This window comes from Pelophylax lessonae (genome assembly GCF_965119305.1).
Source record: "Pelophylax lessonae genome assembly, chromosome: 1".
Classification (NCBI taxonomy): Eukaryota; Metazoa; Chordata; class Amphibia; order Anura; family Ranidae; genus Pelophylax; species Pelophylax lessonae.
The window spans coordinates 103,648,967-103,675,968 of record NC_138768.1 but is presented as its reverse complement, the minus strand read 5'-3'; the positions used below and the strand labels follow the sequence as shown (position 1 = coordinate 103,675,968).

Below are 27,002 nucleotides of genomic sequence, written 5' to 3'. Positions count from 1 at the left end.
CTCCCTTCGAGGAAGGGCCAAGTGACGCACACCTTGAATAAAGGTGCGAATCAAGGAATGAGACGCCACAGGGCACTGGAAAAGAACAGCCAGTGCAGATACCTGGCCCTTCATCGTGGCCAACGCAAGGCGCTGGTCCACACCAGACTGGAGGAAGGCCAACACTCTCGCCACCGAGTATGAACGAGGAGAAAAACCCCTGAACTCACACCAGGCAAAATAAGCCTTCCATGTACGGTAATACATTTTACCAGACGAGGCTTTCCTAGCCTTGATTAAAGTAGGAATGACCTCTGAGGAGAGACCCCTGTCTCTCAGGACCTGGCTTTCAACAGCCATGCTGTTAAAGCCAGAGACTGTAAAGCAGGATGGAAGTTCGGTCCCTTACACAGTAGATCTCGCATTGGCAGCCGCCATGGAGGTTCGACGGCCAAGTGAACGATGTCCACGTACCAGGACCGGCGTGGCCAGTCTGGCGCCACCAGAATCACCAGTGTTTGTTCCGAGGTCAACCTGTGAAGGAACCTGGACAACCACTGAATCGGAGGAAAGGCATAGATCAGACGATACTGATGCCAAGGCACCACCAGCGCATCCGAGGCTTCTGCCAGAGGATCGCGCGTTCTTGCCACGAACCTTTCCACCTTGCGGTTTAGCCAAGACGCGAACAGATCCACATCCAGGGATCCCCACTTCGCACACAGCATTTGAAATACCTCCGGGTGCAGGGACCATTCCCCCTGGTCCAGAGACTGGCGGCTCAGATAATCGGCCTGCCAATTCTCCACACCCGAAACGTGAACTGCCAAAATCGCCGGGACACGAGTCTCGGCCCAAGACAGAATACTGGTCACTTCCTGGGCTGCCCGGGCACTCCTGGTGCCCCCTTGGTGGTTGATGCACGCCACCGCAGTGGCATTGTCCGTCTGCACCCGCACAGGACGGCCCTGAAGACGATCCAACCAGTGGAGCAGGCACAGCCTGATCGCTCTCAATTCCAAGATGTTGATCGGAAGGGAGGATTCCTCCTCCGACCAAGTGCCCTGGGCAGACAGGTTGCCCAGGACGCCACCCCAGCCCAACAGGCTGGCATCCGTGGTAATCACCGTCCATAACAAGGGCCGGAAGGATTTTCCTTCTGAAACAGCCGGGGACTGAAGCCACCACAAGAGATCCATTCTGGTTTGCCGACTCAGACACTCGCAGGTCCAAGAACTGAGGCAGTTAGTCCCACCTGTCCAGGATCTCCGCTTGGAGAGACCGCGTGTGAAACTGTGCAAATGGTATCGCCTCGAAGGCCGATACCATCAACCCCAGGGACCGCATACAGGTCCTGAGTGACGAAGATTCGTTGTCCCTGAGGGACCTGACCTCGGACTGTAAGGTCCGGAGCTTGTCCTCCGGTAAGAACACCTTTGCTTGAGCAGAGTCCAGAACCATTCCCAAATATGGGAGACGAACGGAAGGGGACAAGGTCGACTTCTGAACGTTGATGGTCCAACAGAACTCCTGGAGCGTCTGGACCGTAGTGGACAGATCGCGCAGCAGGCTCTGACTGGCACTCGACCTTAACAGGAGATCGTCTAGATATCCAAAGACCGCAATGCCCTGTGCCCGCAACAGGCGCCAACACTTTGGTAAAGACCCTTGGTGCCGAAGCGAGACCAAAAGGTAACACCACAAACTGATAATGATCCTCCGCGATAGCGAATCGGAGGTACCTCTGATGACCCTCGAAAATGGGGATGTGTAGATACGCATCCTTCAGGTCGATAGAGGCCAGGATTCTCCCTTTTTCAGGTAGGCCACCACCGAGCGGAGCAATTCCATGCGGAACTTTCGAACGCGCACAAAACGGTTCAGAGCTTTTAAGTCCAGGATCAGACGTACCTGGCCCTCCTTTCTGGGTACAGTGAACAGATTCGAGTAAAACCCCCGAAACCTGTCCCGATGAGGCACCGGGACAATTACCCTCTAAACGAGGAGATCCCGTACCGCTTGATGCAGGTCTTGCAACCGCCCTGGGGTCAAATTAAGATTTGAGGGAAAGAATCTGTCTGCCGGCCTTGAAAGAAATTCGATCTTGTACCCTGATCGAATGATTTCCTGAACCCACCTGTCCGGAACCCGGAGCAGCCAAGGTTGGAGGAAACTGTGCCTTGAAGGCACTAAAGGACCCCTGATTGGGCTTAAAGGCGGGACCCCGCTTGCCGCGGAAAAACTTGCCCTTAGGATTCTGGGGCAGCAGAGTGCTCTTGCCCCCAGTGACTCCTTAAACCAATTCATCCAGGGAGTCTCCAAAAAGGCGAGACCCCGCATAGGGAATATCAGCCACCGTCTTTCTGGATTGCTGGTCAGCCGACCAGCTTTTCAACCATATCAGTCGCCGGTTAAGCACCGCAACACTGGACAGGCGCGCAGCCAATGGGGCCCCATTTAAGGCCACATCGCACAAATACATGACCCCTTGATAAATCTGGTCCACCATCTCCAAGATAGTGGGTGGGGGGGGGGGCAGAATCCGCCACTAGAGTGCATCTTAGCACCATAGTCCAATCCGCCACAGCCTGGGCCGTCATGACAGAGGCGAAAACAGGCTTTAGCATGGAACCCGCCACCACGTAGGTATGGCGGGCAAGAGATTCCAGTCTCCTATCCGTAGGATCCCTAAACACCGGAGAAACTTCGGTGGGAACCAGAGTAGCCTTGTTCAATCTGGCCACAGTGTGATCCACCTGAGGTGCCACACACCAGCGTGCAACCATAGTAGACGCAAAAGGGTAGAGAAGTTGAAACCTTTTAGGCACCGTGAAGGTGCGTTTTAAATTGCGCCAGTGCTCATTCACTGTGTGATGAAACTCAGCGGGGCAAGGAAAAACCTGCGCCGTCTTACGGGTCCTGTGTGTACCAAAAGAGGACACAATGCCCGGAGGATTGGGCTCATCCTCTAAATGTAGTGTTTATTTAATGGCAGAAATCAGCGCATCCATAGCTGCGCATTCCTAGGGAGTCCCCGGGGGGATTCATCCACCCCTGTGGCCTCCGCCTCCCCCTGAAAAGGGTACACTACCTGCAGCAACCATGTCACATTCAGAATCAGAAGAAAAAGAAATCCTAGGCCTTTTTCTAGCAGCACGTTCAGTCATCAGCACATCCATTTTGGACACCAAAGTCGCCACTACAGCAGCCAAATTAGTCAGGGTAGAGGATTCAGAGGAACTTGAATCCCCCACCAAGGCTGGAGGGAATTTGCTTTCCTGGGATTCCATTGCAAAAAAGGTTTTTTTTTTTTTCAAGGTACTGGCCCTTTAAGCACGCCGCGGACCCTGCAGCACACCGCTACAATGACTGTAGAACACAGATCCCCCGCAGGGACAAACCAGGAAACTGAACTGAAAGCCAGGAAGATTGCACAAGGGAGGAAAGAAAGGACAGCAGAACAGAGCCCCACAAGTGTGTTACCACCGCCGTCGGTCGCTCCTGAGTGAAGGAAGGAAGTGTCATCTCCAGAGACTGAACTGAGGCTGCAGGCAAATGAAAAATGGATGCCTATGTGGTATAAAATTTGACTATTTTTAATTTATTACTGAAAGGCGGTGTCTGAATTATCAATAGAATTATGACGCAGTGCCTCCAGCCGATTACGGCAAATAATTTAATAACTAAGAAAAACCCAATCAATTTTGTTCAGACCTCCAATAATATACCACAATAATTTTCCTGAGTCCTTGGCGCTTATGGTGAATTCTTACCAATATATAAATATCTCCCAATTAAATTAATAAATATAATTTATTAAGATACGAGTATAATTATATATTTACATACAAAACTAAATTTACTGGTGATTAATATTCCACACACAATATCAAAAATACGTTGCACAGATACAATGTAATTAGAATTAAATTTTTTTTTAAACCAAACACAGAATTAAATCTAACCCGATAAAAAGTAAAATTAACTGTGAATTAAAATATTAAAAACAAAATGCCTGACCACTCTTAAGGCAGTTTCTCACTTTCCGCGGCCGTAGGAAAGAAAGGAACTTATCTTAAAGAGCCACACCCTATTATACCCAACACACTTAAATTCAGCCTTAACTCTAGACAAACACTTGAAATTCATAAAATCAATTGATTCAGTGAAAAAGAAAAATTAACATATAGAGTTGCTCTACCCGATGTAAATGACCATATATGTATAATTTCAGACAATGTCATACAATTCCTATTATCTTGGGAGTAAATGGGTTAAATTATTAAGTCTATCTCTCACCACTCCTTCCAAGGAAAATGTTCAAAGTAGATCAGCCAATGGGCAGTGGTCAAAATGGCAGCAGTCTTTTCCTGTGTCCTTCCTTAGGCGTGTTTTTTAGGATTTTTTTTTTTTTTTCAGAGTCCTCTTGTTTTTCCAGGGGTCCTTATTTATATGATCAGAAACTATTGATTGAAATGACCACTCCCCAACCAATATTGACTGTCTCTTCAGTGGTGGTTTCCAGAAGTGGGCAGTGACTGGTCATTTGTCACCTGCCCATTGGTTAACAGTTAGTTGCATCATTGCAAATGGGATTGTCCTATAATGTGGTGTGGGAGTTGCTATAAACCATATATGAATTATATTTTTGGGGATTTGGTGATTTCTGCTTTTTATAACATTTCAATATTTTGATCCAAGATTATGTTTTCTGCTGATAGTGTCATTATTAATAGCTGTATTCATTTCCTGTAGGAATAATTCCATAATCCTTGTGTAATATTCTTTTAAGTACAAGAGATTTATGCTAGTGTAGTTTATAGCATCATTGAACATTATTTGTGATTTGGTGGGTGAGCCATCTCTATTGATGAATTATTCTTGTGAAACATTATCCCCTACATATAACAACAAAGTTCAATATATGGTGATAACTGGACACAACACACAAGACACATCACACTTACAACATACACGCTATTACAATCATGCATAGACTCATCTACACAGACGACTCCATCTTGGTCCACCATGTATCTGAACCTTTGAGGGACGCCAAACAAAGCTCCTCCCTAATTGGCCACCATCTTGGAAAAGCAGCCATCTTAAGGAACCTGGTAACTACTATTCTAAGCTAAGCGGCCATTTTAAATATGGTAATTATGCCTTGCTGTTATTTGATTATTATTCAATATTGTTTATGTACTTCCTTAAATGTTTTACATTTCGTATTTAAAGGGTAATGAAAGTACAATCCCAGCCGTATAAACCATATGTAGATTTTTCTCTAAAGAGATGATTTTTGTTTTTATAACATTTTTAATATCAGATTAAGCGCATTATTTGCGATTTTACGTCTTCCGTTTTGCATGGCTTATTCTCACTTCATCTGCAGTGGAATGACTTTCGGCCATGTGATTCACAGACAATTGTGGTCTGATTATATAGAATATTAAATTATGGTTTCTACTACACCTGGGAAAAACGTAACCTTGTTTTAGTTGCACTTTCATCGTTTTAGCTAAATATCACATTGCATTTATCGTTTTAAGTTTGTATCTTATGTAAGGTTATCTCTTTGTGTCACTCAAGTATGATCATTTATGGTGAAAATATGTCTTGCGAATAAATTTTCTTATATATATATATATATATATATATATATATATATATATATATATATATATATATATATATATATATATATATTCCCTACTGTAGACTGTTTCACTAAGATTGGTATATGCTTTTAAAAAGAAAATAACTGATAAAAAAAAGAACTCGGGAAAATTGCGTGGTATACTATGAATGTCTGAACAAAATTGATTGGGTTTTTTTTAGTTATTAAATTATTTGCCGTAATCGGCTGGAGGCACTGCGTCATAATTCTATTGATAGTTCAGACACCGCCTTTTAGTAATAAATTAAAAATAATCAGAATAATAATATTCTCGAACGTATAAAACGCACAACAGGCCGCCGACGTGCTTGGAACGATCGTTTGCCACACACAAGATGGCGACGCAAGGCGCCAAAATACACTACATACAATGCTGTATAAGCACCCATAGTGAAGCCAGACATGCTACCCACACCTAAAATGGCGGACCGGCGGTTTTTAACCCTGCAGCGGTCGCCGCACGTGTCTGTACCTCCAAGCACCCTAAAGTGACACAGGAGGGGGATCCCCCAAAACCCCACACAGCGCTGGCTGTGAGAGAAAAAACTCCCGCAGGGACCGGGATCAGGGAGCCCAAAAATGCACAGACATAGGGGACACCACAGACACAAGACTGCCGACCCCAGACAGAGGCCCCACACAGAGTGTACTTACCTGTACCCGATGGCGTGGGGTGCCTCATATCAAACGGGAAACCGACCAGATGGCAGGGCAGATGGCAGGGGAGTGCCGTCAGCCAAAAACGCAGGACACCAGGAGTGCACGGACGAAACGTACATGTGTCCGGTGAGGTAGCCACCTCACAAGGCTGCATCCCTGAGGACAGGGATGGGTCGTTTGTGAGGCCAGGGCGAACAGTCTATTAAACGCTCGATGGCGGGCTGGGATTCCATCTGACCCTCGGTCCTGGAGAACCAGTACGATTAGTCCAATTCCCAGCTCCGCAACGCCGTCTTTATCCAAAGATACGACTAACGAACGCTGACAAAATAAACAGCTAGTAATGCAAGGAAAAAATGACATTTTGCAGAAAATAAATTATAAAATACAAGAAGGCTGAGACTGTAGCCCCAGCACAGGGAAGCCCATCTACTCCTTAACTAGGCAGAAGACAAACTGAGTTGGGATGGCTATTGCTTTAACAAGTCTTATGCCTAGCTACTCCTAAGGAGAGGAAGTAAATACCCCATTGGTGAAGACTGGATGAGTGGGCGGCGACTGTCGGAGGACGTAAGAGAAAATCCAGTTCTCTTTTTCGTTCACAGACGGACACCGCTTCAAGTCTTCAGACCACTGGGATGTCCCAAAGCAGTATCAATATGAGGGGTGGGAAAAACACAGCAAGAAACGTATAATTCAAAACAGGGCTAAAAATTGCCAAACAGGTAAAAACAAGAGCTCAACCAGGAACTGGAGCTCAACACCAGAAAAAAAATATTTTAACCCCTCAAGAGGCGGGAGCCTCTGCAACCGCAGCCTGAAAAACTTTGTAGACAAAAGCGGCATCCGAAAATGCAAGCATATCCACCTTATAGAATTTTGTGAATGTGTGTACAGACTGCCACGTAGCCGCCTTGCACACCTGAACTACTGACGCTTGATGACAGAAAGCCCAGGAGGCACTAAACGCCCTTGTAGAATGCACCTTAACAGGGAAAGGTGGAACCTGACCCTTAAAGGAAAAGGCCTGCACCACCGCTTGCCTGATCCACTTGGAAATGGTCGCAGCAGATGCAGCATAGCCCCTTACGAGGTCAATGCGTAATAACAAAAAAGAATCGGATTTTTAAAAATCGGTTCAATCACCGCCAGGTACACTCGAATCGCCCTCACCACATCTAAAGAATATAAGGCAGTTTCCTTTGGATCTTTCAGCTGAATCCAGTGTCAGACCCAAGAAGTCCAGCTTGGTGGACGGAGTCATAGCAGATTTCTGAAAATTCAGTGTCCACCCGAGTTCGCACCGTAATGTCCAAGTCAGATTCTAGAGCCAAGGAAGACTGCACGCAGAAGCAGATTATCCAGGTAAACCAGTACCACAATCCCCTTCTATCATAGCAAGGCCAACACTGGGGCCGAAACTTTGTGAACACCCGAGGAGATGTGGTGAGACCAAAGGATAACGCCACAAATTGATGGTGCTCCTCGCCCACGGCAAAAAGGAGGAAACGCTGATGCCCGACATATATTGGAATATGAAGGTAAGTGTCCTTGAGAACGATAGAGGCCAGGAGATCTCCTTGATGAAGGAAAGCTACTATCCTGCAGATGGACTCCATCCGAAATTTCTGAATTCGCACAAAGAGGTTTAGAGCCTTGAGATCCAAGATCGGATGGAACTTTGCCTTCCTTCCTGGGAACTGTAAACAGATTTGAATAGGGGGGCGTGGCCAGGATGTGAAGCGGAGAATACACGTGGTGCTTGAGTTCCGATCCCGACTCCATCCTACGAGTTATTTTGGCTTCCCTTTCCTCCTTTGGCACCCCTTTTGCATCAATCTGGGTCACAAAAAGACGGGCAGCACTCTGCAGGCTCTCCTGCTGTCACCCGGGAAGCTCCGCTCCTCCACTTCCATCGCCACCTCTATCAGTCCTTCAGGTCCGCCGGCGGCCATCTTGGACTCAAGGCCTTGCCAGCATATGTCTGCAAGCACCCAGACAGATGCGGGCCCGAGCGTGTCGTCGGATCCATTTCCATCTGACATCCTGGAGGCAAGCAAGGCCTACAAAGACACCCTGACTGTCAAAATCGACTATTTGGCCACGGATAGCAGCCATATTAGGCTGCGGTGTCAGAGGTGGAGGACCGTATTTCCCACCTGGAGGACTCCACCAGAGCGGATTCCAGGGAACTTCATGCTCTCCAAAACAAGGCGGTCGATACCGAAAAACGTCTTCAGGGTAACCACATTCGCATCCTGGGAGACTGCCGGAGCACGCGGAATGAGCCAGGCCCGCCGAGTTCGCAGAAACCTTCCTGACCAAGCTGCTGGACCTCCCTGTAATGCCTCCTACATTTATGGTAGAACGGGCCCATTGGGTCCCCCCAGCCCCTCCCAGGCCTTTCCTGCTCTGTATTCATAACTACAGGAACCGGGATCGCATTCTGGCAGCGGCCCGAACAAAGCAGGATCTCCGCTACAGGAACGCAAGGATAATGCTTTTCCCCGACTACTCGCCGGAGGTCCAGCAGAAACGCCGCCAGTTCACCGAGATCCGCAAGCGGCTCAGGGATCAAGTATAGCCTTCTCTACCCCAGCAAGCTCTGCGTGATCGATGGGGACTGTGCCAGATTCTTTGACACACCGGAATCAGCGGCCTTCTGGCTGGATGTCCGTTAAGCACCGCAAGTACGACTCCTCTACTCCGTGTCTTCCTTCATCTCCTTTGTGCCTCAAGTCTACAAACTGTTCCCACTGTGCCTTGTGTTCTTACCTGCCTGGACCCCCTCCTTGTTGTCACTCGTTACTTCTGGCTGTTATGATGGATCCCTACCAATATGGAGCCAAGCCGGACGCCGCGCAGTGACAGTTTGCCCTTCTCCGGAAAATTTTTCTTTTCTCCCTTCATGGGATATTCCACTTGCTCTCGCTGCACCACCCCGCCCCTCTGGCCCCATGCAGTCTGGGCTCCCTGACCGACAAGATATTGGTAGCAGTGGACCCTGGTTGCTGACCTAGCTGACTGTTTTTTGTATTTGGGTATAAAACTGCTCCCTGACCCCCCCCCCATGTGTTTTAGGGGGGTGCCAAATATCGGTAGGATAGGCACATTATGCCTGGGTTGTTTTGTTCAGTCACCGTTTGACTGTTTTCACTATCTGTGGTTTACTGTTCGGTACATGGGTTTGTGCCTCTGTCGCTCACCAGATGCTCCTTGCCCCTCACGCAGGTTCTCCTTTAGTTTTCCGACCATATTGGTGCATTGGATTCACGTAACCCGCACTCAGTTTCTATAATCTCATGGAACGTGCGTGGCCTCAACTCCACATTTAAACAGGCCCTCCTTTTCCAGTACTTAAAACCTCACACTCCCTCAATCCCAATATTGCAGGAAACGCATCTGTTGGGCAGCAAACTGCAATCAGTGAAGAAACCGTGGGTCCAAAACATTTTCATGCCTCCTATTCTAGTTATGCCAGGGGTGTATCGATTCTCATTCACTAGTCTCTCCCATGTGTAGTGGACGCGGTCCACACAGACCCCATGGGCAGATATGTTATTTTGGTGCTTACGCTATGGCAACGATGGTACATTGTGGTGGGGGTTATGTTTCTCCGCCCTTTAAGTCTGAGGTTCTCTATACTGTACTTGACAAGGTGTCCCCCTATTGCCCCGCCACCTCGGACTCTGAGGAGGCAGAGGATACAGGTGAAGGCGGGGGACACCTTTAGCTAGGCCTCCTTTGCAGGGCCATATGTACTTTAGCTACTAGTGACTGGAGGGCTGACGTCATGGCCACCATGGATGACAGACCCAGAGGGACCCGCAGCTACCAGGAGTGGATCGGGTAGAGAGACGTGCCCCAGGGGCTCCATAACCATAAGGGGTTAAAAACAGAGCAGCGCTGCACAGGTTAGAATTTTTTTTTTTTAAGAAGAAAAAAACAAAAAAAAAACAGGACCACCCTCCCCGCGAAACGATCGGGGCACTACAATAATCAGCGCACATGTGGCACAGTATGCAGCAGAGGAAGGATAGTATACCCCAGAGACTCACCACCTTAGCTGGGGAGCGCCATATAGGGTCTGCTACACTGCTGGAAAAGGAAATGCGGACCTTACACTAGAGGCCCCACGCAGCTCCAGCCTGCAACAGACTACAAGAAAATGGCCACCTGTTAAAGCTCTATGGGGAAACCAAAAACATGGCTGCTGAGCTACAGAAACATGGCCGCCGAAGCCAAGAATACAGAATCCACCACACGGGACCCTGGACGCCACAGGGAGGAAAAAAAATAAAAAAATCAGACCACAGCATCACTCACTGCTCCTCCGGCCCAGCACCATGCAGCCCTCTTATCCAAATACTCCCATGCCCCCAAAAGAGGCCGGGGGGCGATGTTGGGGATGAAAGATAACACAAGGGGGAGGAATTGGGGGCAGGAATTGCACAGCAGGGGCCTACCTACCCCACGGGGGTAGGTAGGCCCCCTGCGACCACCCCAGCAATTCCGTAGGAAAGGAGGGGGGACAACTCACCATACCATGGTCACCAGGTGGGTGCCACTCCCAGAAGTCCACAGCACCATCTTGGAATGGGGGTGCTGCAGCCGGAGGTACGCTGCACCTCTGGTCGTGACTAGGACTATGCGACTTCGTGAAGTTTCACTCGCTGGCAAGCCCCTGTCCAGTGGGGCTAGGTCACAGCCAACCTAGCATGGAGCTAATAGAATGCGCTTGCAGGCCAGACTGGAAAGACCGTAAGGGTCTAGGATATACAGTGCGTCGCCCAGTCCGGCTGTTGATTGTAGTTCACACAAGAAAAGTTGATTGTAGTCAACACAAGAAATAAAACAAAGAAAAAGCAAAAAATGCAATTCGAAAAGGAAAAAATGCCAGGACCGCAGATCTCGGCAAAGCGCCAGGTCCTTACCCCTGACAAGGCAGAAAAACTGGAGACCTGTAGCAGGAAGTCATGGTATACCCTCTGGGACTGCCCCAGGGGCGCACCCAAAAAGGTTTCCGCCTAGTCCTACTCCTAACGAGATAGCATAAAGGTCTGATGACTTGAAGCGGTGTCCGTCAGCGAATCAAAGAGAAACTAATGCTTTTAAGTATCAGCAGCCAAATTGTTTTGCATATTTTAAGAGGAGTTGGTTTGTGTATATAAACTTTTTTCTTTATGTTTGGCTGAAGTCTCACTTTAATTACATACACTGCACATTAGGATTCATATTGACCATTCTCTGGATTAAAAACAAATACATTGCTGCTCATTCATTGCTACATTTCTACCTATCTCTTGTAGGATTTCCATCAATTTGTCTTTCTTCCCGAATTCGTCAACTTCAATGACCAGCTGTTCCACATCACTGCAGGCACCGCCAACTTGTCCAACCACAACAAACAAGTAATCTGGCTTCAGAATTTCTCTGGCAAGGCTTGTAAAAGAACAAAAAATAAAAATCAATGGAGACAACATACCAGACTAAACCTGGAGTTGCTTGGAAGTTACAAACCAAAAAAAATCTCACAACCTCTTTATGTGACTACTACAAATTAGAGATGTGCCGGTTTTCGATAATGCGATAAATCGCGGAAATGCATGAGCACGGTATGGTTATCGTGGGCAGTTTAAAATACCGTATTTTACTCTCCATACACCGCATCACTGACGCGGCCGCACCTCCGTCCCACCTCCTCTCAGCTCTCACATCCACCCGCCCCCTTTAAGGACCAGATGACGTGGGGGTTGTTCTGACTGATTGATATACCTTAGTCATTTCCAGTGCGGCCACGTCATCCCATGGGGCTGGTGCCGCGTCATTGAGCATGCCCAGAAGCTGCTCTCGATCCATCGGAGAGCTCACTGAGAGGTGGGGCGGAGCAATGACTGAAAGCAATAAATCCCTGTGCATCATATACAGTTACACCACTGACTGAAAGCAATGCATCCCTGTGCATATACTGTTCTACTAATGAAGGGCTGTTCTGATGAAAAAAAAAAAAAAATATATATATATATATACACATATATATATATATATATATATATATATATATATATATATACACACATACATACACGGGGACGGGGGTGTGGAAGTGGAATGACGCGCCCAACCGTATTTTATTAATCAGGAGAAAAGCCCTCCATTGGTATAACAGTATATGCACAGGGATGTATTGCTTTCAGTCAGTGGTATAACAGTATATGCACAGGGATGCATTGCTTTCAGTCAGCGCCCCGCCTCCGATCAGTGAGCACTCCGATGGATCTAGAGCATCTTCTGGGCATGCGCAATGACGTGGTCCAGGATTTTCATGGGTCCGAAAATTATTAAAACACCGGCTTTCCAGCTCTTCTAGTAACATCTACGGCATTTAAAATGACGCGGGGCTCTGCACAGGGCACACACTGGGACCGGCACAGACATGGCCAAGTGGGGAGAGGGAGACCCGCGTTGAATTGTGGAGCAGAGGGCGGACGCCACGAACGTCAGCAACTGGGACTGGTGAGAGGTACTGAACACAGATAGAGATACATTATTGTATTCCTTATACCATTCATGATGTCACTACTCATTGTAATACTATTACTGAATATAACACCAATACATTGCATCATCTTCTCATACATTCTATATCCACCTCAAGACCTGCCCAGTTCTGACATTTCTCTTAAAATTCTCCAAATTTTCTTTTGCTAGAAAAGTCCAAAGAACCCCCAAGAATTCCATAAATATTCTCTCTTTTTTTTTTCAGCAGAGCCCCTGGAGAATAAAATAAATTGACCAGGCCTGGTTCACATGTATGCGGGTTGGTGACCCACATTTGCACAGGCACAGCAGCTGATTGATTTGAATGGGCTGCTATGCCTGCATTTTTGGCTGAAAAAAGGTGCATGCAGAATTTTAAAAAAAATGCAGTGGCCGTGAAATCAATCCTGCTTTTGCACCATGCGACTTGACTTACCTACAGTTCCTGCACACGCAAACTGTTTTTAAATTCTGGGCCCACGTATATATAAAAACTCAGAAAGCTTGCCAGTGCAGGAACAGCAGGTAATTTGCATGGTGAAAAAAGCAAGATGGGTTTCAAGGCCACTGCATTTTTTTTTAATACCGTGATAATACCATATACCGTGGCAAAACTTTAATCGCAGCATGGAAATCTAATAACGTCATATGCCTACTACAGATAATCAAAAAAAAAAAAAAAAAAGTATGCACCCCGCAAACAGAGAAAGCTGCAATGAAACAAAACAAATCACAATTTATAAAGCCACCTTAATCCACCTAGAAGCATTTAACAAGTCCCACCCAAACCAAAGATGGTTTTCAAATGTAAATCCCCTACTAAGGTATACATACACAAACCTATCTCTGTAACAAGTACCACAATGTTTTCAAGAATCTGCATACATATATACACTCACATAAGAGGAAAGTGCTTCTTTCACTACAAAAACACATTGTAAAAGCAGAATTTAACCCACTGATTTAACAGTTTCAAGAAATCGTTACATTTACAACACGTGCTGGGAATGTAACCGTCACATTGGTTGTGCCCTCAACTAAACTGCCGAAAATCCAATGCATGTTGACATAACTGATAACATGTGCATCATCATGGCAGATGAAGATTAAACAAAGGCCAAGATGGCAGCTTACGTGGCTGAAACCAATAGCAGGGTTTACTTCCACTTTTAGGTCTTTGTGAATTCAGACTAATCTACTTGGCCAAGTATCAGTAGACAATTCACAGTGTGCTGTATTTGTAAAGATTGCAGTGTTTTAATTATAATCTGATGGTTGCAAAGGAACATTTTTTTAAATCAATTTCAGAGACTATTGCTGCACTCTTATGATCAGATAATGGAAAAAAAAAAAAAAAAAAAAACGTAAAATCCTTTTCTCTGATGTTCATTGACAGACACAGCTCCATATCTTTTGACCATTGGGTTATGTTGCTCTCCATAGGAGTAGGACACTAGGTGGAAAAAGGTGTGACTACGCCCATAGGGCAAATCCCAGGGGTATACTCTCACTTCCTGCTCTAGCTCTTCGTAGCTCTTTAGCTCTCCTCTTTGTAACAAGCAGAGTCAGAACATCATAACCCCCAACTCATTAGAGGGGCGGGTGTTGTGTCTGTCAATGAACATCAGAGAAAAGGATTTTACTGCAAGACAAAAAATGGATTTTTGTAAGAACTTACCGTAAAATCCTTTTCTCTGAAGTCCACTGACAGACGCAGCAGCTATGCTTCTTGACCATTTATGGGGTAATGCACCATCTACAGGAGTAGTACTAGGTAGTGAAAAAAAATCACTTGCGCGCCTACAGGGGCTGTCCTTTCCGGTATAACCCCACACACACTGCCACAAGCCAGTTTCGTAGAAACAGTGCCGGTGTAACGTTAGAAAACCATACCTCGTTAGAATTCCATACCCACGTTACTTCCGGTCAGAAACAGCTGTAGCAGTGCGCATGCTCAGAGCCCCGGATACATCATTGAACAGCTGAGAAGCTGACAAGTGCGCATGCTCGGAGGGTATGAAATTATCACGGTAGTGTGTGTAATGTTACACTTGCGGCGGTTACATTAAAACAGCTCGGCTACAACATGAGTCATCTCCGATCCTTCCCCTGTCACTTCCCTGATGTCGGCTACTAAATATAAAAGCGGCGGCGGGTGTATGAAATGTAAATGACGGAGATGTCATTCTGTGATCCGCTTTTATATTTATTAGCCGAGATCAGGGAAGTGACAGGGATAGGAGTGGAGATGACTCATGTTGGAGAGGAGCTGTTTTAATGTAACCGCGGCAAGTGTAACGTTACAGTGGTGACGTAGGTGCACCAGAAGTGACAAGGGTATGGTTTTCTCACAGGTATGGTTTTTTCACGGAACGCCGGGACAAGGCCATCCAGCACCCAGGGCGAGGACACCAAACTGCCCCCCCCCCCCCCCCCCCCCACACACACACACACACACACACACACAAGAGATGTAGGAGCATAATGTGTTAGCAAAATAAAATTAAAAAAAAAAAAAAGGAAATTGAGCACTAATTGACACGCTTAGGCACCTAAGCATACATTCCCTTTCAAGCCAAATATTTCCACAAACAAATATTCTCCCTCCTCCCAGTACACATCTTTCCCTGCTGAAATCCCCCCTCCCAGCACAAATCTTTCCCCCCATCCTCTCTAAACTCAAAGCCTCTCTCTTCCCAAATGTTCTCTGCTAGCACAACTATCCCTCCTCAAAAAAGCACTATTAGCACACATTCTCACCCCTCAAATTTCCCCTCCAAGCACAAATTCTCCCCTCTCCAAATCCCCCCTGCCAGCACAAATCTTCCCCTCCCCCAAATGTCCCCTCCTAGCACAAATACCCATCAATTATCCCTACTAGCACAAATACTCTCCCCCAAATTCCCCCCCCCCCCCAAAAAAATCTCCCCAGCACATATCCCCCCTCCTGGCACAAATCCTCCCCCCCATTCCCCCAGCACAACCCCCAAAATCACTCTCCTAGTACCCCCCCCCCCCCCCCACCATCAAAATGTTACCCCTAGCACGAATAACCCCCATCCTTCCTACAAGCACAACCCCCCCCCCAATACCTATTCTAACAGCCCCAAGACTTCCTGTTCTGGCACAAATCCCCCCACCCCACCCCAATAATCTCTTCAAGGACAATCCCTGAATCCCCCCTCCTGGCACCCCTGCTAGAAGAAATCTTATCCTGTCACCTCTCAAATTCCCCATCCCAGCACATCTTACCCACCCCCCCCACCCCAAATTGATCCCACCTAGAAGTAATCATCTTCTCTCCACCCCTCCTAGTACAAATACTTTTTGGGGTATTTTCTTGGGGGGGGGGGGGGGTAAGAGAATTTGTACTAGGAGGGGTGGGGAGAAGATGATTATTTCTAGGTGGGATCGATATTGGAGGGGGAGAGGGGATTGTGCTGATATGAGGAATTTGAGAGGTGACAGGATAAGATTTGTGCCCCCAGTGCAGTTCTCCCTTTCCTCAAGCATGCAGACCCCAGAAACAGCGCAGCACATCGATCTGTGATTCTCCTCTTCTGAGGCTCCTTCTCCTCTTCATATGTCAGAGCAGAGGAGGAGCCTAGGAGAAGCCTATTCCTAAAGCTTTGCACGGACAGCTGGCAGGAGATGTGGCTGCAGAAGGGGAAGAAGATTGCGGCTCAGGAATGACACTGGATGTCAGATCAGGACTATACAGAGTTTGTTACCCGCCCCCTTTCCACATGGTTTGCTGGGAGGAGAGGGGGCAACAGTCACAGAAACACTCCTGACAGCTCTCCCTTCCATGCTACAGACGCCCAGGGCAGCCCCCCTCCCGCCACCCCTTATACCGGCCCTGCGTAGAAAGCAGTGAAAAAAAATAAAAATGACACAAACCATCCCCAAACAGAGGGGTGGGTGCTGCATCTGTCAATGGACTTCAGAGAAAAGGATTTTACGGGAAAGTTCTTACAAAAATCCAGTTTTCCCTATTGTCAAGTGACAGAGGCAGCAACTATGATTTTTGACCACTAGGATGACTAGGATGACCCAAAGCAGTGTAGGTATGAGGATGAGGGTGGGAAGAACGCAATAAAAAAAATGTGCATTTCCAAAAGGCTAAAGCGTATCCAACTGGGTATCAAGATCAACCAGGAACTGGAGCTTACCCAAAAAGAAAAAAGGAAGTCTCTTTAAACAGCATCCTGCAAAACCTGGCGGTTAACGGAGGCAATAAATCTACCTTGTAGAATTTTGTAAACGTATGCTTTACATTTTGTAAACAGACGACCAGGTTGCTGCCTTACATACTTGAGTTAACAAAGGCCTGATGGTGAAAAGCCCAAGAGGCACTCAGCAACCTAGAAGAATGCTTTTACAGGGAAAGGAGGAACCTGACCCTTCAATGAACAGGCCTGAACTACCGTCTGCCTAATATATCTGGATATAGTTACAGCAGACGCAGTCAAACCCTTACGAGATTCCTCAGCAAGGACAAAGAATCGGATTTCCGAAAGGACTCCGTGAACGACAGGTAAACCCTGATCGCCCGAACCACATCCAGAGAATGCAATGCAATTTCCTTGGGATGCTTGGGCTTAGAACAGAGTGAAGGAAAAACAATGTCATTTAAATAAAAATCAGATACCACCTAAGGAAGAAAAGACAGATTAGGTCGTAGAACCACCTTATCTCTGTGGACAACCAAATAAGGCGGACAGGAAAGCGCCGCCAACTCAGACACTCCGCGGGCAGAAGTAATAGCGACCAAAAAGGCAACTTTGAGATTACAAAAGCAGAGAAATGTCTCTAATATTCTCAAAAGGAGGCTTTTGAAGAACAAAAAAACAGATTGAGATCCCACGGAGACAATGGGGATCTCCTCGGGGGAGCCAGAGGACACACCCCCTGAATAAAAGTGCAAATCAAGGCTTTAGCAGCCAAGGAATGTTGGAAGTAAACAGCCGAGGCTGACACCTAGCCCTTTATCATGCCCAGGGCCAACCCTTGCTCAACTCCTTAGAGGGAGCCGCCAGGGAGGCTTGACTAACATCTTTGCCAGGTCTGTGCACCAGGACCGACTAGGCCAGTTTGGGGCCACCAGAATAATTGGAACATTCTCCATCGCCAACCTGCAGAGAATCCGCAACAGCGGTATCGAAGGGAAGGCATAAATCAGCCAATACTGTCTCCAAAGAGTTACCAATGCATCTGAGGCGTTGGGCAGAGGGTCCTGAGCCCTGGCCACGTACCTTTGCACTTTCTTGTTTAGACGAAAAAACAAGCAGGTCAACCTCCGGGGTGCCTTAACGGACACACAGGAGATTCAAAACCTCCGTATGAAGGGACCATTCCCCTTGATCCAGAACCTGACGACTAAGGTAATTCGCCTGCCAATTCTCCATTCCCGGAATGTGAACTGCGGTAAGAGCCGAAACATGTTCCTTTGCCCATGCCAAAATCATGGCCGCCCGAGCACTCTTGGTACCCCTTGATGATTGATGTAGGCCACAGCCGTGGCATTGTGCGACTGGATCCGAACCGGGGAAGCTTGTAGCCGATTCGTCCAGTGGAGCAGGGAAAACTTGATAGCTCTGAGTTCTAGAACATTGATCGGTAAGGAAGACTCCTTTGTCGACCAGAATAAAACTCAGCCCGACCGGTTGGCATCCGTTGTGATCACTGTCCACAACAGCGGTAGAAAGGACTTGCCCTGACTCAGGGCAGCCGACAGAAGCCACCAAGAGAACATTAACCTCATTAGGCGGCTCAAACATATACTGTCTAAGGACCGTGGATTCTTGTTCCACTTGACAAGAATCTTTTTGCAAAGGCCTGGAATGAAATTGAGCGAATGGGACTGACTCGAAGGTGTACACCATCAGAACCAAAAAGGCTCTAATGCATGTCAGCAAAGAGAAGAGATTGTTTTCCATCAGCAACCGGAGCACTTCCGGGAAGAAAGACCCTCGCCAAAGAGGAGTCCAGAGTCAGTCCCAGGTAATCCAGTCGCACCGACGGTGTCAGGGCAGATATCTCCAAGTTGATGGTCCACCCGGACTATTAAAGGGTGAGCGTGCGCTCTCAGCAGATGATCGTCAAGGTATCCTAGGATCACAATCCCTCGTTTGTGCAGCAATGCCAAAACCTTAGTGAATATTCTGGAAGCGGAGGCGACACCAACGGATAACGCCACAAATTGAAAGTGCACCTCCGCCACTGCAAAACGGAGATACCTCGAATGTCCCTCGTATTAAGGGATGTGTAGGCACGCATTTTTGATGTTGGAGGCTAGAAAATCCCCCTGATTTAAAGACACTACTACCGACTGAATGGATTCCATCCAAAACGTTTGCACCCGCACAAAGTGGTTCAGTGACTTGAGATTCCAAAGTTCGACGCACCTTGCCCTCTATCTCCTGGGCACCGTGAACAGGTTTGAATAGAAACCTCAAAATCGTTCCAGCGGAGGAACCGACACAATCACTTCTTGTGCTAGAGATCCCGCAAACGACCCGGAGACAGACGAAGATTTGAGGGAAAGAATCTGTCTGCTGGGCGAGACCAAAATTTGATCTGGTACCCTGAACTAATCAGTTTGTGAACCAATCTGTCCTGAATCAAGGATATCCAGGGTTGCTTAAAGCAATGCAGACATCCTCCCACCCGAAAAACGAGTGAGGGCACCTTTGGAGGATATGGGAAGAGGAGTACTCTTATCCGCCCCCCCCCCCCCCGATAACCCCTTAATCAACTCATCCAAGGAGTCCCTAGACATTCACCCAGAAAACAGAGATCCGTTAAGGCCCTCTTAGAAGCCTGGACTGCTGACCAGCTCTTCAGCCACACCTTGCGGCGTATGGAAATCTCTATCGCTGACACTCTGGCAAACAGAGGGGCCGCGTCCAAGGCTGCATCGCACAGGAACACCAGGACCTGGGCCATATGGTCCGTGAGCTCTATAAAGGTCGGGGGAACCATCTCAGTGTTCAAGTTACCCCTAAGAACCTTAACCCATTCCGTTACCGTCTGTGAAACCAGAACGAACACAATCGGTTTTAGTACTGAGTCCACCAAAAATTGTAAGTGGGGGGGGGGGGGGGGGAAGGAATTCCACCTGTCTGTCCACCGGGTTCGTAACCGTCGGGGAATCTTCCACGGTTACCACAGTAGATTTGTTTTACCAGGAAACCGGGTGATCCACCCAAAGTGGAACCATCCAGCGGTTTGAGACCGTGTCAGCAAAGGGATAAACGTGCGTAATGCGCCGCCACTGCTCATTCACAATATCGTGAAAATCCTTGGGACAAGGAAACACCTGACCCGATTTCTGAGCTTTGTGGTAGCCAAAAAGCCGTGTTCCTGACTGTGTGGGTTCATCAGTCAATTTTAAAGTTTCCTTCACTGAAAATCAGTGCTTCTACCATAGCGTTTTCCCGCGCTACAGCTTAGGACATATCCTGCTCACCATCCGATAGACGCCAGGGATCCCTCAGGGAGGGGGTTATCAGTTGTGATAACAGGCTCTGAATCAGAGGACAGACAAGACATTGGCAGTTTTTTGCTAGCGACTTAATTCATTACAAAGCCCACCTTCGATGCTAGGTTTTCCAATGCTGCAGAAAGACATTAGGGACGGCAAACCGGATGCACCAGCAGACGCACTGAGGGGATCAGATGGAGAATTAACCACTTGGGACTTTATTGCGCTTTAGTAAAAATGTGTACTGCCCCTTTAAATCGTGATCCGCACCAACCGATTGTAATGTAACAGGAGTTACCATTTAAGCTAATGGCAGGTAGCAGGGAATGCCCGAAAAGCCCTCCAATACTGTACCATCTCAGAGAGGAACCAGCAGAATCTACAGCATTGAGAACTGAGAACAAGAAGTGTCACAGGAAATTACATCAAGCACAAGAGGCCGAACTGCCTGTGTAGCTCCAGTCTACACTAAAATGGTGCAAAGCAAAAGTATAGGAAGACCAGGAAAAATGGCCGCTACACCTCACACACAGGGAGCCGATGCCCACACTTTTGACGGCAGCCAAAAATGCTGCCATGCGGTCAGGACCCAGACATGAGGCCACACCAGGGTTCTACCAAAAAGTAACAATGTACACCCCCCCCCCCCAGGCGCTGACAGAGCACCCCCAGAATAGGAGCAAGAAGGTCAGGGCCAAAATCCTGACAGGCCAGGGGGATCCTTTAGGAAAAGTAGTCCTACTATCCCCAGGAGTGGGCCCACATCTTCTCCCCCCAGAAGCCGCTAGGGACATGGGGGGGGGGGGCACAGTTTACTCACCATACCATAGACTGGGTGGGCTCCGCTCTGGACAGACCACCGCCCAACGAGCACACTGCGACTCAGGGCGTTCCAGGTCGATGCGTCCCGGCAAGACATCCACTTGCAGGCTCCTCCCCAGCCAAAGGGGCAATATCGTGGTGAGGCCTGGTTGGACCATAACCTGCTCACGCTTGTCAGCCAGGCTGGGAGACCGAAAGGATCTATATTATCCAGTGCGAAACATAAGCCAGCTGTCACTTGTAGTTCACCAGGAGGAGCTCCCTGACACTAGCTAGCGATAGTGAGTTACAAGAGAAATAAACACAAATATTTCCAAAAGAAGAAAAAAACAGACCGAAGTCCCAGCAAGAAACCCAAGTCCTACTCCTTCACTAAGCAGCAAGAAACTGGCTTGTGACAGAGTGTGTGTGGGGTTATGCCAGAAAGGACAGCCGCTGTAAGTGTCCGTGAACTTTTTTTCACTACCTAATACTACTCCTGTAGATGGTGCATCACCCAATGGTCAAGAAGCATAGCTGCTGTGTCTGTCAATGGACGATAGAGAAAAATAGAATTTTTGTAAGAACTTACCGTAAAATTCTTTTCTCTGAGTCCTACGACAGTCGCCGCCCACTCATACAGTCTTCACTTATGGGTACTGGTCTTATCCACAGGAGTAAGCAAGGCAGAAGATTGTTAGAAACATTCACAAAACTTTGCATAGACACACCTACAGGGGGCAGTCCCTCTGGTCCAATACCCCGGCTAGCCTTATTCCCAATTCAGGTTGGTAGCAAGCAGTAGATAGTCCATTAACCCCAAAAGACAGGTGGGGGGCGGCGACTGTCAGAGGACTCAGAGAAAAGAATTTTACGGTAAGTTCTTACAAAAATTCTATTTTCTCTTACGTCCTCTGACAGTCACCGACCACTCATACAGTCTTCACTTATGGGATGTCCCAAAGCAGTGTAGACCTGAGGGGTGGGAAACACAACCGTCTCAAAGGCAACGCAGCACCCCAGGTCAGATAAAAGACCCTTATCTGAACCAGAAAGGTAACACACTGGGTAACAGGAAAGCTCAACAGGAGCCAACAAACCCAGGAAAGCAAAATAACCAAGGGGGAAAAAAAACCACCAGGAGGGGACAGGCTAAAAACGCTATGTCTCCTCTAAAGTACTGCCGCACTCAGAACTTTGCGGCCAAAGGTGGCATCTGCCGATGCCAAAACATCAAGTTTGTAAATTTCGGTAAAATTTTGCAAAGGTGTGCACTGACGACCAGGTCACCGCTTTGCACACCCGGGAAACCGACAACTGATGGCGAAAGGCCAAAGACGCACCCACCTCTCCGGTGGAGTGTGCTGTGACAGGGAAGGGCGGAACCCGTACCCTAAGCGAATAAGCCCGTACAAACGTCCGTCTGAACCACTTCGAAATGGTTGTCGCAGACGCAGCCATACCCTTCCAAGGTAACTCAGGAACGACAAAAAGAAAATCCGACTTTTTTGAAGGATTCAGTAGACAGGTAAACCCTGATCGCCAGGCCTACATCCAAGGAATGCAAGGCAAACTCCGTAGGATGCTTAAGATTCGCACACAGCGAAGACAAGACAATGTCCTCATTAAGATGGAAATCCGACACAAGATGTGGAAGGAAAGATTGAGGTCGCAAGAACAACCAGGAAAGGAACAACCAGGAAAGGAGAGCGGCAAGATAGGGCCGCCAACTCCAACACTCTGCGAGCAGATGTGATCGCCACCAGAAAGGTCACCTTCAGTGGCAGTGCACAGGCAGAGGAATCCCAAAAAGAGGTTCTCAAATGGAGGACATTGCAAAACGGACAGAACCAAATTCAAGTCCCAAGGAGGCAAGGATGCCCTTCTAGGGGGAGCCAGATGACGCAACCCTTGAATAAAGGTGCGGATCAAGGAATTTGACTCCAAGGGGCGCTGGAAGAGAACGGCCAGCGCAGATAACTGACCCTCAACAGTGATCAGCGCAAGACGCTGCTCCACACCAGATTGTAGGAAGGCCAACACCCTCGTCACCGAAAAGGAGCGAGGATGGAAACCCTGCGACTCGCACTAAGCCTTCCAGGTACGATAAAAAGTCTTATCGGACGAGGCCTTCCGTGCCTTAAGGTAGGAATGACCGCCGACGAGAGACCCGATCTCTAAAGACCAGGCTTCAACAGCCATGCCTTCAAAACCAGCAACTGAAAAGCAGGATGGAAGATCGGCCCCTAAGGCAGCAGATCGTCCCGTAGTGGGAGCCGCCAAGGAGGCTCGACAACCAGTCGCATGATGTCCGCGTACCAAGACCGGCGCGGCCTTCCCCCCCCCCCTGTTGTTGAGACGAGACGCGAACAGATCCACGTCCGGGGATCCCCAACGTGCACACAGCCTCTGAAACACATCAGGGTGTAGGGACCATTCCCCATGGTCCAGGGTCTGACGGCTCAGAAAATCAGGCCTGCCAGTTCTCCACACCTGGAAAGTGAACTGTCGAAAGCGCAGAGACCCGCGGCTCTGCCCAAGACAGAATCTCGGCCAATTCCTTGGCCGCCCAGGCACTCCTGATGCCCCCTTGGTTCAAAACGTGGTTCAAAACGGATCAAAAACTAGTCAACAGGGCCAAAACAGGAGCCAACACTTTGGTAAACACCCTTGGAGCCGAAGCGAGACCGAAAGGTAATGCCACAAACTGATAGTGTGCCTCCGCGATTGCGAATCGGAGGTACCTCTGATGACCCTCGAATATAGGGATGTGAAGATGCGCATCCTTGAGGTCGATTGAAGCCAAGAAATCTCCCGGGCTCAGAGAGGCCACCACCGATCGGAGGGATTCCATACGGAATTTTTGAACCCGCACAAGGCGGTTTAGAAACTTTAAGTCCAGAATCGGACGCACCTTGCTCTCCTTTCTGGGCACCGTGAACAGATTAGAGAAAAAACCCCAAAACTTGTCCCAATGTGGCACCGGGACAATCCCCCCCCTGGGCGAAGAGATCCTGAACCGCCCGTTGGAGATCTTGGAAACGATCTGGGGTCAAATGAAGATTTGAGAACCTGTCTGCTGGGCGCGATCGAATTCCGATCTTTTACCCCGACCAAATGAGTTCCTGAACCCATCTGTCCTGAATTCCAATCAGCCAAGGTTCAGGAAAACAGCGCAGACGTCCCCCCCCCTCCCCCACCCCTGAAACGGGTGAGGGCGCCCCTTCATGTGGAGGCGGACGGGGCTGCCGTGCCAGAGTGGACGGCTTTAGACTTGCCCGCCCAAGGCTTCTTCTGGCCACCAGAGGCCTTGAAGGATTTGCCCTCGTCTTGTGCCTTAAAGGCACAAAAGGACCCCTGGTTAGGTTTAAAGGAAGGGCCCCGCTCACCGCGGAAAGTTTTTTCCCTTGGGCGCTTGGGGCAGCATAGTGCTTTTACCACCCGTGACCCCCTTAACCAACTCGTCCAGGAAGTCCTCAAAGAGGTGAGTCCCTTCATAAGGGATGTCCGATACCATCTTCCTGGAAGTCTGGTCGGCCGAACACAGGTTTCATCAAGGAACCCGCCACCATATAGGAGTGGCAGGGTAAGAGATTCCACCAGTCTATCTGCCGGGTCACTAAACACCAGGGAATCCTCCGTGGGCATTAGAATGGCCTTGTTCAAACTGGATAGCGTGGTCCACCTTAGGGGCCACAGTCCAGTGCGAAGCCGTTTGAGACGCAAAGGGATAACGGTACTGAAACCGCTTAGGTACCACAAAATTGCGCTTGAAATTGCACCATTGTTCGTTCACCGTTTTGTGAAACTCAGCGGGACAGGGAAAAACCTGAGCCGCTTTTTTGGGTTCTTCGGGTCCCAAAAGAAGACCGCTTACCCGGTGGGTGGGGCTCATCCTCCAAGTGTAGCGTATCCTTAACGGAACTAATAAGCTCAGACATTGCAGCGCGTTCTCTGGCTGACCCAGAGGGGGAGTCGTCCCCCTCCTCCTCCTCTTCTGACAGAGGATTGAGACCCCTCAGGGGGTACACTGTCCATGGCAACCATATCTAGCTCTGAATCAGAAGACAGACAGCGTGGCCCATTTTCTAGAAGCCCGCTCAGACATCAACAGATCCACTCGACGCTAAAGTCGTAAGTGCAGCAGTAAGGGAGGCTATCGCAGAGGATTTCAGGAATACCTGAACCCTCCACCAGAGCTGGGGGGAATTTGATGTCCTGGGACTCCATACACTTAAAAATGTAATTGCGCTGGCCCTTTAAATCAGCGACAGTGGCGGATGCCACCGCAATGAGGACTAGCCTGGGTTGCGAAATACTGAATAATATAACTGCCAGGAGGTAGTATCCCATAAAAACAACAGAAAAGCTCCCCAGAAGTGTAGCTGTACAATACCACGCTCTCAGCTCGATCCGACTGCCTGGAGAAAGGAAATGTCACGCCGCTAGAGGCCAAAATAGGACTTGAGCCAAGGAAAAATGGTTGCCAATGTAAATCAATGGGGAGGCTCCGGGAAAATGGCCGCAGAGCACATGAATACATTGCCCACACTAAAGATGGCGCCCGAAAGGGCGCGAATACATTAGAGAAAATGGCTGCTGATGCCCACACATGAAGCCAAAACAACCTGCCCACGCCCAAAATGGCTGCCCCGCGATCTTTACACCGCAGCAGCCCCCACAACCACATCTGTACCCCCAAACGTTACATAAACACTACCGAAGGGCTAAGGGACCCCTGCAAACCCCCCACAACGCGGCATGACCGCAAATAGCGCTCCCGCAGGGACCGTGAGGGACCACACGTGGGGACCACACAGACAGACATGAGGGGGATAACACAGACTCCAAACAGACTGCCATTCCCATGACAGAGGCCACACATACACCCCCGGACATACAATGCCATAGACAGAGAGGGTAGTATGGTACTCACCGATCCAGCGAAAGCGTGGGTGCCTCTCTGTGACGAAAAGCCTCCCACCCAGGTGGGGGTGCCGTCAGCCAAAAAAGGACTCTAGCAACAAGCAGCGTACCGCAGTTGAGAAATCCTAACGAAGTAGCCACTTCGCGGGCTTTGTCCCCGAGGACAGGGACAGGTCATTTGCGAGGCCTGGGCGTACGCATAGCCTGCTAAACGCTCGATGGCGAGCTGGGATTCCGTAAGGCTCTAGTACAACCAGTCCGATTCCCAGCTTTGCAAATACTGTCGTCTTCCGAAGTCTGACTGACTAAGCACAAGAACAAATAAAAAGCTATCAGCGTAAAGAAAACACACTTAGCAGAAATAAAAATTAAGAAACAGAATAAAAGGCTGGGACTAAAGCCCCAGCAAAGGGAAGCCTGCCTACTCCTGACTAGGCAAAAGACAAACTGAATTGGGAATGAGGCTAGTCAGGGGTATTGGACCAGAGGGACAGCCCCCTGTAGGTGTGTCTATGCAAAGTTTTGTGAATGTTTCTAAAAATCTTCTGCCTAGCTTACTCCGGTGGATAAGACCAATACCCATAAGTGAAGACTATGAGTGGGCGGCGACTTTCAGAGGACGTAAGAGAAATAGAATTTTTGTAAGAACTTATCGTAAAATTAATTTCTCTGGAGTTCTGACAGTCGCCGCCCGTTCAGTTAGCCTTCACTAGTGGGTAATGGCACCCTCTGCAGGAGCAAGCTAGGCAGTTTTAAATGTTAATAAACTTTCTTCACTTAGGCACACCTCCAGGGGGCTGTCCCTTAGCCATAATCCTGATCCAGTTGCCACTGTCCCTCAGTTTGTAGCAAGCAGTACCGGAAGGCAATAACCCCAATCTCCAAGAACCAGAGGGACAGGGGCGGCGACTGAGGACTGAAAAAATAATT

General features: G+C 48.4%; 1 protein-coding gene across 1 annotated transcript in view; it reads right to left on the bottom strand.

Moving 5' to 3' along the window:
* The window catches only part of DDX4 (DEAD-box helicase 4), a gene marked incomplete at its 5' end in the record, with an annotated part of 317,760 nt that overhangs the window by 86,904 nt on the left and 203,854 nt on the right, over positions 1-27,002 (bottom strand). Inside the window, one exon of the mRNA XM_082243122.1 lies at positions 11,616-11,761. Within this exon, the coding sequence (XP_082099248.1) occupies positions 11,616-11,761 (146 nt within the window). The remainder of the gene's footprint in view (positions 1-11,615; positions 11,762-27,002) is intronic.